Source organism: Sinohyriopsis cumingii, unplaced genomic scaffold (assembly GCF_028554795.1).
Source record: "Sinohyriopsis cumingii isolate HCF-2022 unplaced genomic scaffold, ASM2855479v2 utg001170l, whole genome shotgun sequence".
NCBI classification, from domain to species: domain Eukaryota; kingdom Metazoa; phylum Mollusca; class Bivalvia; order Unionida; family Unionidae; genus Sinohyriopsis; species Sinohyriopsis cumingii.
The window spans coordinates 271723-285761 of NW_028315967.1; the positions used below are offsets into that span (position 1 = coordinate 271723).

Below are 14039 nucleotides of genomic sequence, written 5' to 3' on the forward strand. Positions count from 1 at the left end.
TAAAAGTTGACTTTTATACATTATGAGAATTTAAAACATGTACTTTTAATAGCAATGATGCCAACTACAATAACCTCCCATTTTGTAATTCCATTTTTTAAAAACAGGTTTGAATACCTTGAACAGAACAATGAAAAAGACAACAGAATAAATGAGAGAAGACGCACTACAACTGAAATGCATTGGTTAAGACAACTTTCTGCATTTTATCTTAACTATCGCACTTTCTGTTAGCAGAAATGAATGGCCAGGTCTTGCTGTATCATGTGATTGACTGTTGTACTTGTCTCTTTTTTTCTTTGGATGAAGTTTATTCTACTTCAGCCACTCTTTTCCTCATAAATGTATTTCAAATTCATTTTCTAAAACCAGGTAAGTCATGATGCTATTTACACTAAAGAGGAAGACAAAGAAACCCTACACAGGTGCAGTTGCTGAATAATTAACACATGACCATTCTATTTAATACATGGCTATGGCAGGCTTTTCTTTCATACTTCTTTCACTTTATTTCTGTACTTGCTAAATACAAGCTTTCCATATCTTTACTTGCATAAAATCGGATTTGGAACTTAAAAGTAGTATTTGCATATCTGCTTTTTTTCTGCACAAAATACAGAAGAATATGGTTTGTTTCACCCTCAGGCTCAAACCTTATCATTGGCAAATGATTTCACAAAGCATGTATCATCTGAACATTTAATGGTTTGAATAAAGTGAACTTGAAAAGAAATAATTTTCTTCTGTGGTGTTGCTTAAATGTGCACCGTACCTATCAAAAAAAAATTCTAAACATAAACTAATTGTTATTTTCCAAACTACAAAAAAAATCTTAAGCAAATAAAATCATGAATTATTCAAAATAAGCATGGTAATAAGAGGCATTCTCAAGAGTAATAAACAATTGAACACTTTTAGGCATTTGTAAGAGTAATAAACAATGTAAACATTATTAGGCATTTGTAAGAGTAATAAACAATGTAACATTATTAGGCATTTGTAAGAGTAATAAACAATGTAACATTATTAGGCATGATAACATTACTAACCACTTGAATATTAATAAGCAATTTAACAGTATTATGCAATTTATCAGTGTTAAGCAATTCAACAGCACTTGAACAGTATTATGCACTTAACAGTATTAAGCAATTTAACAACAGTATTAAACACTTTAACAGTATTATGCAATTTAACATTAGTATTAAACAATTTAACAGTATTATGCACTTTAACAGTATTATGCAATTTAACAATAGTATTAAACACTTTAACAGTATCATACAATTTAACAGTATTATGCACTTTAACTGTATTATGCAATTTAACAATAGTATTAAACAATTTAACAGTATTATGCACTTTAACAGTATTAAGCAATTTAACAGTATTAAACAATTTAACAGTATTATGCAATTTAACAGTATTAAACAATTTAACAGTATTATGTAATTTAACAGTATTATGCAATTAAACAGTATTAAGCACATTAACATTATCAAACATTTTAACAGTATTAAGCAGTTAATCACAATTAAGTAATTTAACAATATTAAGGACTTTAACAGTATTATGCAGTTTAACAGCACTGAATATTTTCTTTTATCTGAAAGAAAGTACAAACCATTTTTAAATGTATTCTTTACATAGAAAAGAGGTCATGCAGAATCTATGACATTTTTTAATACCTGCAGTTCTCGCAGAATTGTAGAGATGTTGGTTTCGGTGGCAAGATTGGTCAAGATTTCCAGCTGAAATTGACATGAATATTGGAATCATTCCTAGCAAATATTAAAGTGATGGTACTAAAAAATATACAGAAAATTGTATCTATCTGGGACATTTTGGGTCAATAACAGGTTAATCAATGGACAGGAGCACTCTATACAGCTTGAATATGAAAATTAAAGTAAAAAGAGAAAGAATACCCCAAATGGCACTAGATCAGGACTGATCAGAATGCCCCTTCACTTGTCCAAAGAAACATTTCAGTCTCTTGCCTAGGGTTCAGCAAGAAGTAAGCATTTTAATCCATGTTAAAAAAAATTTTAAAAAACAATGTACAATGTATTTCTTTCTTTAAAGGAACTAATTTTGTAGCTTTTGTTATATTTTATACATCCAATTTTTTGCTCCAATATGATAGGATGATAGGATCAGTACTTTCATCAGCATGAGCAGAAAAGAATTTACTGGATTTCTAACCATTACTAACTTCTCTCAACACTTAAATAATTGATATACTAATATGCCATGAACCTTGGTCTGTTCTTATAATCAGAACCATGTTTAAGACCATTCTTCTCCTGAATTGCACACAGCATTTCCATACCAAAAAAATGGTTTTCCATACTGGTGTTGGTTCTAGGCTCTAAGTATTTCTTTTTCATTTCATTTTCATTTAGTTTTAAAATTGAATTTCCTATAGGAATGTTAGCAAATCTTACTTCTGGGATTTTTTGCATATGCGGCTAGTGTCATGCATATACATTCTTTATTAGCTCCAAAAACTATCATGTGATTTGCTTGATTAATTCCTGAATTAATCATTTCCATTGACAAATATACTGGCTGAATTTCCATCCTGTGCCATTTCAGGATATTGCCTGCAATAACTGCAAAACATCTTCTATTCAGTTGATGAATTTATGCCATGGATAATTATCTACACAATTTGGCTAAACATCTTTGTCTCTTAGTTGTGTCTCATTTGACATTTTTTGCTGCCAAAGGTCTGGTTTATGTGTCTTTGGAGGAATAGTTAACTCAGACTTAGTGTCAGCCTTATGTTTTATCCTTCTATTTTCAAGAGAATTTTCCATCTCTGAATCTATATACAGCTTACCTTAAGAAGTTTTATGGGTGTTGGATCATTCATCCGTACATAGAAACTTTTCAGGTATGGTTCAAACATCCCCTGAAAAAGATTTAAAAAAAAAAAAAGGAATGTGTGAAGCGCAAACAAATACACAGCACATACATTGAAATTCTAACACATCTCAGAACATAATACACTATCTGATTGGTCAATGTCAAAGTGTGATTGGTCAATGTCAAAGTGTGATTGGTCAATGTCAAAGTCTGATTGGTCAATGTCAAAATCTGACTGGTCAATATCAAGGTCTGATTGGTCAATATCAAAGTCTGATTGGTCAATGTCAAAGTCTGCCACAGTAAAATCTATCATAACAATGCAGGGTAAAGTTCACTGACAGAATGTACAATAATTTCTGCACAAAATTTCTAATATGTGTACAAATTATATGTGGATAACATTCTTGTTATTAGGACTTTATGACTTTGACTGTGGTTTTAATCTTGCAAATATTATTTGACCACCTTGGAAGACGTATCACAGGTGAAATTAAATTCTGTAACAGTATTACAACAACTGAAATCTCAAAGATGATTCAGCTACCTCCTAAATCTAAATAGAGTATTGTCATGGAGATAATTTAAGTCATTATTGCTAGAACAATTCTTATTGGAATTATATTTCTTTGTACTCTTAAATGTTTGACCATGTTAAACCTTTCTGTGCTAAAGCTGGTAAGATTGTCAATCTCAATAAAACTAAAATCGCTGTTTTCAGAAATGGGGGATATGGCAGTTTGGTTTTTCCAAAGAAAGACGTCTTCAGTCTTATTAAAATATATGGGTCTATTTTTCATCCTTAAGTTGGTTTGGATACAAGTTAAGCAGACACTAGCGGATCAGACAAAGAAAGCAACTTCAAAGATTTTGAATTATCAAAAACGATATGGCTGTTTTAAGTGTTTAGGATGCTTTTACAATTTTCTGTGTGTACTAAAACCAACTGCTTGCTATGGGTCACAAATCTGAGGATATGAATTTAGCAGAGATATTGAAATTGTGTAATACAACTTCTGCACACAGTACTGAGGTGTCAATAAAGATACCCACTTTGTACCGCATATTTTTTTTTACAATGTATTATATACCAGTTGAAGGTTCTAATAATGCCTTCAACTTGCGATCCACACCAGCGTTGGAAAGTTTAGATGAAACCAACCATGTCTCCTGGGCATGCAAAGTTAAAGACAGGCTATTTCACTTTGGCTTTAGGTATGTCTGGCTAAATCAAGATGTTGGAGATGGAAAACAATTTGTCTCACTATTTTCTCAAGGAATTAGGGATTTGGCATTCAAAAACTGGCCAAGTGATGTTGTTGTTGTTGTTGTTGTAGGGTTTAACGCCATTTTTCAGCACACGATAGGCTATACATGGCGGCCAGTATTAATGGTGGAGGAAGAACCCGGGAAAACCCTGGAAAGAACCACTGACCCACAAGAAGCTACTGGCAAGCTGTATCACATAGCCACATTAGCCGAATCCGAGACTTGAACCCACGCAGACAGAGGTGAGATGGCAGTGATCCGTAACGGAGGGTGCTTTAGACCACTTGGCCACTCGGGGCCCCCCCAAGTGATATTAACAACTCACATATATTTATGTATTAAAACATGTATAAAACTGAATTAGAACCAGAAAAATAATTATAATGTAGATTTTCACACTTTGTTACAAGCTAACTTTAGATGCTCAGCACATACGCTGAATACAGAGACAGGTAGGCACAGCAGGGTTGAGAGAAATAATAGGTATTGTGAACTATGCCAGAAAAATAATGTTTGTTTGGTAGATAATGAATTCCATTTTGTTTAGGTTTGTCAAGTTTATGACCATTTAAGAAAGAAATATTTCAATGAAGTTTATTATCTCTGTGAAAAATGTGTCATAGTAATATATTACTTATAATAAATCTTTCTTACTATATCAATTTGGCTTTTGTCTTATACAATCTCTTAATCATACAAATAACAAATGATACACTTAATGGTAGTAACACCTTTCAAATATTATGCACTGATTATTTATAAGAGATTATGTACTATACTTACATAATATCAACACAAATCTTTCTCCTATGTGTAAATATTCTAGAATAAATGCCCTGACATATACTTTATGTTATTATGATAAAGAAATATCAACAAGAACTTCAAACCATCAATACAATAAATTTATTTTGTATCATGGGGTACTATTCTATGAGCAGTAGTGTCTGAGAAAATGACCTAAACACAAACCCTAACCAGGAGAAACTAAGAAAAAATGAAAACAAATTGACTTAACTCACTAGAATGTAGTCACAGCGACCTACTTCCTTTTTAATGAAAGGTGTAGTACTCAACATGACATAAAATGACTTCCAAACAAAAAACAATACATGAACCTAAACAGCTTTGCAATCAGGTAAAAAAAAGTCTTTCTCATAGGATCCATGTTTTCAAAGTAATTTTAGATCTCTTGCTGGTACATATGTAACTTTATAGATACCTTGCTGGTACATATGTAACTCTAGATATCTTGCTGGTACATATGTAACTTTAGATACCTTGCTGGTACATATGTAACTTTAGATACTTTGCTGGTACATATGTAACTTTAGATACCTTGCTGGTACATATGTAACTTTAGATACCTTGCTGGTACATATGTAACTTTATAGATACCTTGCTGGTACATATGTAACTTTAGATATTTTGCTGGTACATATGTAACTTTAGATACCTTGCTGGTACATATGTAACTTTATATATACCTTGCTGGTACATATGTAACTCTAGATATCTTGCTGGTACATATGTAACTTTAGATACCTTGCTGGTACATATGTAACTTTAGATACCTTGCTGGTACATATGTAACTTTAGATACCTTGCTGGTACATATGTAACTTTAGATACCTTGCTGGTACATATGTAATTTTATATATACCTTGCTGGTACATATGTAACTCTAGATATCTTGCTGGTACATATGTAACTTTAGATACCTTGCTGGTACATATGTAACTTTAGATACCTTGCTGGTACATATATAACTTTAGATACCTTGCTGGTACATATGTAACATTCGATACCTTGCTGGTACATATATAACTTTAGATACCTTGATGGTACATATGTAACTTTAGATAACTTGCTGGTACATATTCAACTTTAGATACCGTGCTGGTACATATGTAACTTTAGATACCTTGCTGGTACATATGTAACTTTAGATAGCTTACTGGTACATATGTAACTTTAGATAGCTTATTGGAACATATGTAACTTTAGATACCTTGTTGGTATGTAAATAGTTTTAGATACATTGTCAGTACATAAGTAAATTTAGACACTTTGTTGGTACATAATGATTATTGCTAACCAAAATATTTCTCTACCTTTCTCTTGATGGACATGGTTGCAATATTACACAGAACTACATATTGGACCTCCCTGAAATTGAAAAAGAAAACATTCCTCATGTTTGTCAACAATTAACATAGCTTGATATGGAATGATTTATTTGCTGATCATAAATACTCAGCTTTATGTTGGGTCCAACTGCCAACAACACTGACCCAGATCAGCCACTGATTAATGCAATGACAGGTCCAGTCTATGCAGATGGTTCTACTGATTAATCTTAACAAACCAAAACCAGATCTGCCAGTACATTAACAATGGCAGATCTGGGTCTATGCAGCTGCATCAGGATCTGACTAATACATGGGTATATATGGTACCCTAGGATTCCTTGGCATCTGAATAATACATGGGTACAGATGGTACAATAGGATTCCTTGGCATCTGACTGATACATGGATATAGATGGTACCCAAAGATTTTGTGGCATCTGATTAATACATGAGTATAGACGGTACCTTAAGATTCCTTGGCAGATTTATTTGGTTTCATTATGCACTACAATCAGCTATTTATTAAACAAAATTAAATATGGTTCATTCAAGGGAATATCAAAATACCAAGGACAAATATCCATCTTGGTTTGTCAGGATTTAAATCATGGAATAATTGTCATCTTTTCATTTCAAAAAAGATCGGTTTGCTGAAAATACATCTGTAAACATTTCAATATAAGTTTAGGAAAATTTGCATTCTTGAAAGCAGATTATTCTGACATTTGAAAAACACCAACATGACAAACAACCAAAAAAAGCACATACTGATACAAACCTGAGAAACTTTACTACTTGCCAAAATTCGTAACTGTGTCAGGAAAAAAAATCTTATGTATTTCTAAATCACATTTTCCAAATAGAATAGATCTAAATATAATAAATGTTTTCCTTAAAAAAAGGATAAATTCTTGCATCAGTTATATGTAGAAAATTCAAACAAGCATTCCATAAAACACTATGTCTCACCGTCAGTGTGCATTATCCTTCTGGTAAAACACTTTTCAACACTATAACATGAAATCCAAGCACAAATCTAAATCCATTAAATTGATATTGATGTCATGCTATCTGCTAAATGCAAGGGAGACAATTAAAATTCATCATTTTGAATAACTCCATGCTATTCCATTTACATTTATCTGGGGAAATGGGAATTCATGCTTTTTGTAGGGATAGGATCTGAACAGGTACTTTTTTTTAAAAAGAGATATTAAAGTCCTATTATTTGTAACCCTACACAAAGTGACATTCCAGCCCCACCCCACCCCACCATGGTAAAATTAAAGCAAATAGCCCTCACTTGTGACTTCTTAAAAGGCGTATCAGTGAACGTGATACAACTCCGACTTCAGATTTAGGAGCACAATGATGATAAAGTTGGGCTACAGCCATCACCACCTGGAAAAAAAAGAAGACAGTTCAGACACTCCAATAAAGAGAATGAATTTTGAAACTTCTAAAAGTGATTGTTCAATAACTGCAATTACTCCCTGGCATGATTCCATCACTAAATCCATCAGTTCAATAATTAGAAGTAAAAAAACAACCCAACAATATTTGGTGGACTGATAGGGATGGTGAAATAAAATTACTATACTATGGTATTTTCTATGTTGTTACATTCCTGTCAATTTCTGACTATGAAAATGAAGGGTTTGTTTGTTTATTAGAATTTAAATTAATTAAATTTACGACCAAATCACAAAAGTTAACGAATACAGTAAATTTCTCACATTAAGCTTGGTAGGCAGATGGAAAGATTGATTTAATTTTCATGGAAAATCATCATACAATAGTAATATATTTGATAAATTTGAATGTATGTAGCTAGATAAAATAGATCTATGTTCTAATTTTCATGGAAAATCATACAAGAGTACTGTATTTGATAAATTTGAATGTATGTTGTTAGATAAAATAGATCTATGTTCTAATTTTCATGGTAAATCATCATACAATAGTAATATATTTGATAAATTTGAATGTATGTAGCTAGATAAGATAGATCTATGTTCTAATTTTCATGGTAAATCATCATACAATAGTAACATATTTGATAAGTTTGAATGTATGTTGTTAGATAAAATAGATCTATGTTCTAATTTTCATGGAAAATCATCATACAATAGTAATGTGTTTGATAAATTTGAATGTATCTAGCTAGACAAAATTGATTTATGCTCTAATTTTCATGAGTAATTATACAATAGTAATGTAATTTATTTTTCAGTATGTAGATAGATATAACAGTTTTATGGATAATCGTATAATAGCAATATATTTATAAATCTGAATGGAGTTGGGTATGTAGATAGATAGATCTATGTTCTGCTTTTCATAGGAATCATATAATTGTAATGTAATTTGTAAATTTGCAAAATCTCTGCATATATTCCACTGCTTCAGCACTTTTACATCAACAGGGGCAACCTGATGATGAGTCTGTTACAATGATACAGGCAACCTGATGATGAGTCTGTTACAATGATACAGGCAACCTGATGATGAGTCTGTTACAATGATACAGGCAACCTAATGATGAGTCTGTTACAATGATACAGGCAAGATGAAGATGAGTCTATTACAATGATACATGCAACCTAAAGATGAGTCTGTTACAATGAAAAGGGAAACCTGATGATGTGCCTGATACAATGATACAGGCAACCTGATGATGTACCTGATACAATGCTACAAGCAACCTGAAGATGTACCTGATACAATAACACAGGCAACCTGAAGATGAGTCTGTTACAATGATACAGGTGAACTGAAGAAATGCCTGTTCCAATGATACAGACAACCTGAAGATGAGTCTGTTACAATGATACAGACAACCTGAAGACGAGTTTGTTACAATGATACAGACAACCTGAAGACATGCCTGTTACAATGATAGAGACAACCTGAAGATGAGTCTGTTACAATGATACAGACAACCTGAAGATGAGTCTGTTACAATGATACAGACAACCTGAAGACAAGCCTGTTACAATGATAGAGACAACCTGAAGATGAGTCTGTTATAACAATTAGAGCAAACTGATGATGACTCTGTTATAGCAATATGGGGCAACCTAAAGATGAGTTTGCTAAAATGATACAGGCAACCTGATGATGAGTCTGTTACAACAATAGGAACAACCTGAAGATACATGTTACAACAATAAGGGTAAACTGAAGATGAGTCTGTAACAACATTATCAACCTGAAAACGAGTCTGTTACAATAACAGGGGCCACATGAAGAAGAGCCTGTTACAGCAACAGAGTCAACCTGAAGAGAACCTGAAGATAACTGTGTATTATTGCCAGTGCTGTAAATCACTTATAGTTTATATGAGATTCATATTGTTTAGATTCAGGTGGAATTTAACTCTCTTTTGATTCATTCAAACAAATATGTGAAAAAGGGAAATTAAATCTCTTTCGACTCATTCAAAAAAAGATGTGAAAAACACAGTGTATGAAATATAACGATCAGAAACTCCCTTCTCTGTGAACAGAATTAAATAAGTACATTTGTAAAACATATATGATTGACAGTTCACTACTTACGGCTGCATTCCGACTGTTAAGCAAAGGCTTGGTTTGTCTCAGCAGCAGTCGATGATCAGGATCCATGATGTAAGTTTTAGGTTGGGGCTTCTCCTCTGCTGTTCCCTCCTCTTCCTTTTCCTCTTTTTCAGAGTCATAGAATGGTTTCTCAGCCTCATCTTGCACCTCCTATTAAAGAACAGGAAGCTGTATGCATTCTGTACAAAACATTTTACACATTGGAGCAAAAACATGTCCCTTTTTGTAAAGCCTGTATTTAGCTCAAAAGTAAAAACTTCTACATTTACCTCACACTAAATAACTTTACAACTGACCTTAATCATCAGTGCAGACATACGAATGTACAGACATGCATACGGATACTAAAATAATCAGTAAATCTAGCTTCCACCATCTGGGCAGCCTGAATAACACAGTTATCTGCCTGTACATATCTGTACACAGTCATTAAAAATTAGCATAAGTAGTCACTAATCATCAGGGTAAACTCTACAGACCCATATCAACTGTTACATGATACACTGGCTGATAAGGTTTTATTGATGACTGCATTTGGTTACAACTGAACTGCTGGAGCTTGGACAACCGATTATTTTTGAGTGCACAGATACAAATGCATCAGAAACCCCTCAAAATGAAGTTGGTTTAGTTTTGAAAAGCCAAATTCATAGTGTCTTGAAATGCAAGGATGGCAAAGATTTCTCCTTTATGCGTTACAGAAGTGTATTGTTTTGTCAAAATGTTATGTTTATGAAGCACTAGGACATATGACTGAGAAGGGAAGTAACTCTTAATAGTATTTCCTTTGCTACTCTCATACATCAACCAAAGCCATCAACCTAAAATTCTGGATCAAGTAAATTTACCAGCCTGTAAGTGTAAAAATCGACTCACATCTTTGTTCGGGTTGGTGAACTGTGTGCGTGCATAGCGAGTCAACATATTTATAATGACCACCTGCCCCCACTCCTCAACGTCCACCAGCAGATTACACAGCTTACGATAATTCTTGTGTATCAGGTCAATTCTCTCAGGACACACCTCCTCAAAGGCCTGAATAGCACTGCCAGCCACAAGCTAAAGCAATAAAAATATATATCAGAAATAGTGGATGAAGTATAATTGTTTATTTCATATGAAATTATTGAAATACGTCATATAGTACTGATGCAAAACTGCTTTAATTGTGTCATATATTTTTGTTTTAATGAACGAGTTTCATAAATTCATGTCAAATGAACAAAAAATTATCACACAATCACTTGATGTCTACACTTCTAATTACTCATATAAGATTGCCAAGTGATATTCCTTGGCATTAAGTGACATATCTGTTTTATGCCGTATTGATACATATTATTTAGCACACTGCTCAGAGACAATCCTTTGTGTTGTGCCACAGTGATGAATAAGATTTATCACCTTGCTAAGTAACAATCCCTGGTGTTGTGTCATGGTGATACAAAACAGTTAACACACTGCTAAGTAACAATCCTTGGTGTTGTGTCATGGTGATACAAAACAGTTAACACACTGCTAAGTAATAATCCTTGGTGTTGTGCCACGGTGATACAAAACATTTAACACATTGCTAAGTAACAATCCTTAGTGTTATGCCAGAGTGATATACAATTTTATAACATGAAATTATGAAACTTTGAAGTAGGATTGTCATGTCATAAAAGTTACTCATCTGGATTTGTAAAAAAAACAGGGATTTAATTTCTCATGTAAAAGTTTCTTTTCTGGATTAATAAAAAAACGGATTTAATTTCTCTTGTAAAAGTACGGTTTTCCACTCATGTCTTGTACTTGAATATTTGTAATGCCATTGGTCTGCATTGAAACATTGCTTGTACAGGGTTCCTATAATTGCAACAGTACTGTAATTAAAAGAGAACAAAAACAGCTAGAATCAACAGTTCTGCAAAATTGCAAATTGCCTTCCCACCTTCTTACCAAACCTCCTCAGGAGATAAAACAAAACTAAAAAATCCCTGTACATATCTCAAAACTATTCCCAATCATATTCAAATGTATCAAGGTGTTATATCTCTAGTGTCATTATCAAAGGAGTTGTTAGGCATTAGGTACACACTAACAAAAGTGTTACATCTCTAGTGTCAACATCAAAGGAGTTGTCAGGCATTAGGTACACACTAATAAAGGTGTCAAATCTCTAATGTCAATGACGTAAAAGGAAGAGTTGTCAGGCAATAGGTACACACTAATAAATCTGTCATGTCTCTAATGTCAATGATGTAAAAGGAGGAGTTGTCAGGCATTAGGTACACACTGATAAAGGTGTCAAATCTCTAATGTCAATGAAGTAAAAGGAGGAGTTGTCAGGCATTAGGTATACACTGATAAAGGTGTCAAATCTCTAATGTCAATGAAGTAAAAGGAGGAGTTGTCAGGCATTAGGTACACACTGATAAAGGTGTCAAATCTCTAATGTCAATGAAGTAAAAGGAGTTGTCAGGCATTAGGTACACACTGATAAAGGTGTCAAATCTCTAATATCAATGAAGTAAAAGGAGGAGTTGTCAGGCATTAGACACACACTAACAAGCATGTACCAATTGGCAGACACTTTAACCTATTTTTTCTTAGAAAATTATGAAGATGAAAAATCTGAGTAAAATTTACCTCAGTCATTATTTTTTCTATGCAAATGGAATAGTATTAAGTAATATGAAAACATACTGTTGTTTTATCTGCTAATAATTTTTCAATGACTTCAATCAACTGTTCCTTTTGTTCTGGATCGAGGCTGAAAATAGAAGATAATGTGTTACATTGACAAAATGCAGGCTATTTAAGGGCTATCCCACTGATGTTTGCCTATGATGGAGGAGTGAAATTTGGTGTCAATGCAGAGAATGACAGATGCTTTTCTCAATAATCTTTGTTGAAGTGAACAAATTGCTCAAACGAATCATTAATGGCAAGTAAATAAACCTTCGATATAATTTTTGAATTTTTTCCTAGAATAAATATTTTGGGGAACTATATGTACTGACCTTGACCTTGCTTAAGGGTATGTGGTAGGAGGGTACGTCTATGAAATAACAACTCCTAGATTTTGCATTTTAAGTTTGATATCTTTCCCTCTAAAGGTTTGGGACTAAAGACGATACAGAAAAAAATCAATGATAACTTGACAATGACATCACCTGAGGGGCAGAAAGAGGGTAAGGGTGGATAAAAAAAACAACTGAATCGCTTAATATACAGTCTAAATATAATAGTTCTACCTCACACAGTTTGACACTTGCAAACATACAGAGAAAATGTAACTACAATCTAATAATCAAGGATATTGACAAGGTCAGACAAAAACAGGGTAAACATACCTGACTACTTGCGCAACATGTCTACCTAATGTTTGTTAATTATCCCAGGGTTGTCTATTTGTGATCCTTAGCAATGGTAAAAATAACACACAAAAAAAGATCAACGGTATTATGTATATTAACAAATGAATCAAAATCACAGCACCTTAATTCTGAATAATCCACTGCCATTGAAGTTTGTAACAACAATGATTACAGATCATTCCATACAGCATCATGAATGATTTTAGCATTTGTTTATATTGAATTTTCACTTTAGCATCTCGAAATGTAGCTAAGATTTCAAATTCATCCTGTTCACAAATAATTTAAACAAATTCATATTGATACAACAGCATTCATTCAATACATGCTGAAAATGGCTGGTCTTTGTACATGTAATCCGCCATGTTTGTCCTGCATTCTGGAAGAGTCCATTTTTATACTACAAAGAAATCAAAGCAAGGCAACTACATTATGGCCAAATAAAAAAACTGATCACCCCTTAATAAACAAATCAACTCTTCCAAAAGAAATGGTAGAATCGAAGAAGGTGATGTAAACAGATCACCCTATTTCAGAATGTAATTTGAGATAAGTGTTACGCTGTTTTTCAGTAAAAATGGTGTCGAAATAGTTCATGTCGGAAAAGAATTAAATAATTCTACATTTAAAGATGGTGACATGAAAATTTACTGAACTACAAACATGGATATCATTCATGATGCTTTTGTGGAATGAAATATAAATAGCAGAATGTATACATGAATAGAAAGCTGCACTGTGCTAACAATCTAGCATATATGACTTTCACCCTACTCCATTCACTAAATATGGTCTCTGATTATGCAGCTACTGACTTGTCCATTAGG

At 33.0% G+C, this 14039-nt stretch overlaps 1 protein-coding gene across 1 annotated transcript in view; it reads right to left on the bottom strand.

Annotated features, from left to right (window-relative positions):
- LOC149772807 (AP-3 complex subunit beta-2-like) overlaps window positions 1-14039 on the bottom strand; it is a 77394-nt gene that overhangs the window by 46366 nt on the left and 16989 nt on the right. The window contains exons 6-12 of the mRNA XM_089947265.1: window positions 12539-12605; window positions 10727-10909; window positions 9833-10000; window positions 7576-7673; window positions 6255-6309; window positions 2846-2917; window positions 1689-1751 (exon numbers count right to left, since the gene is read on the bottom strand). Of these exons, the coding sequence (XP_089803391.1) occupies window positions 1689-1751; window positions 2846-2917; window positions 6255-6309; window positions 7576-7673; window positions 9833-10000; window positions 10727-10909; window positions 12539-12605 (706 nt within the window). The remainder of the gene's footprint in view (window positions 1-1688; window positions 1752-2845; window positions 2918-6254; window positions 6310-7575; window positions 7674-9832; window positions 10001-10726; window positions 10910-12538; window positions 12606-14039) is intronic.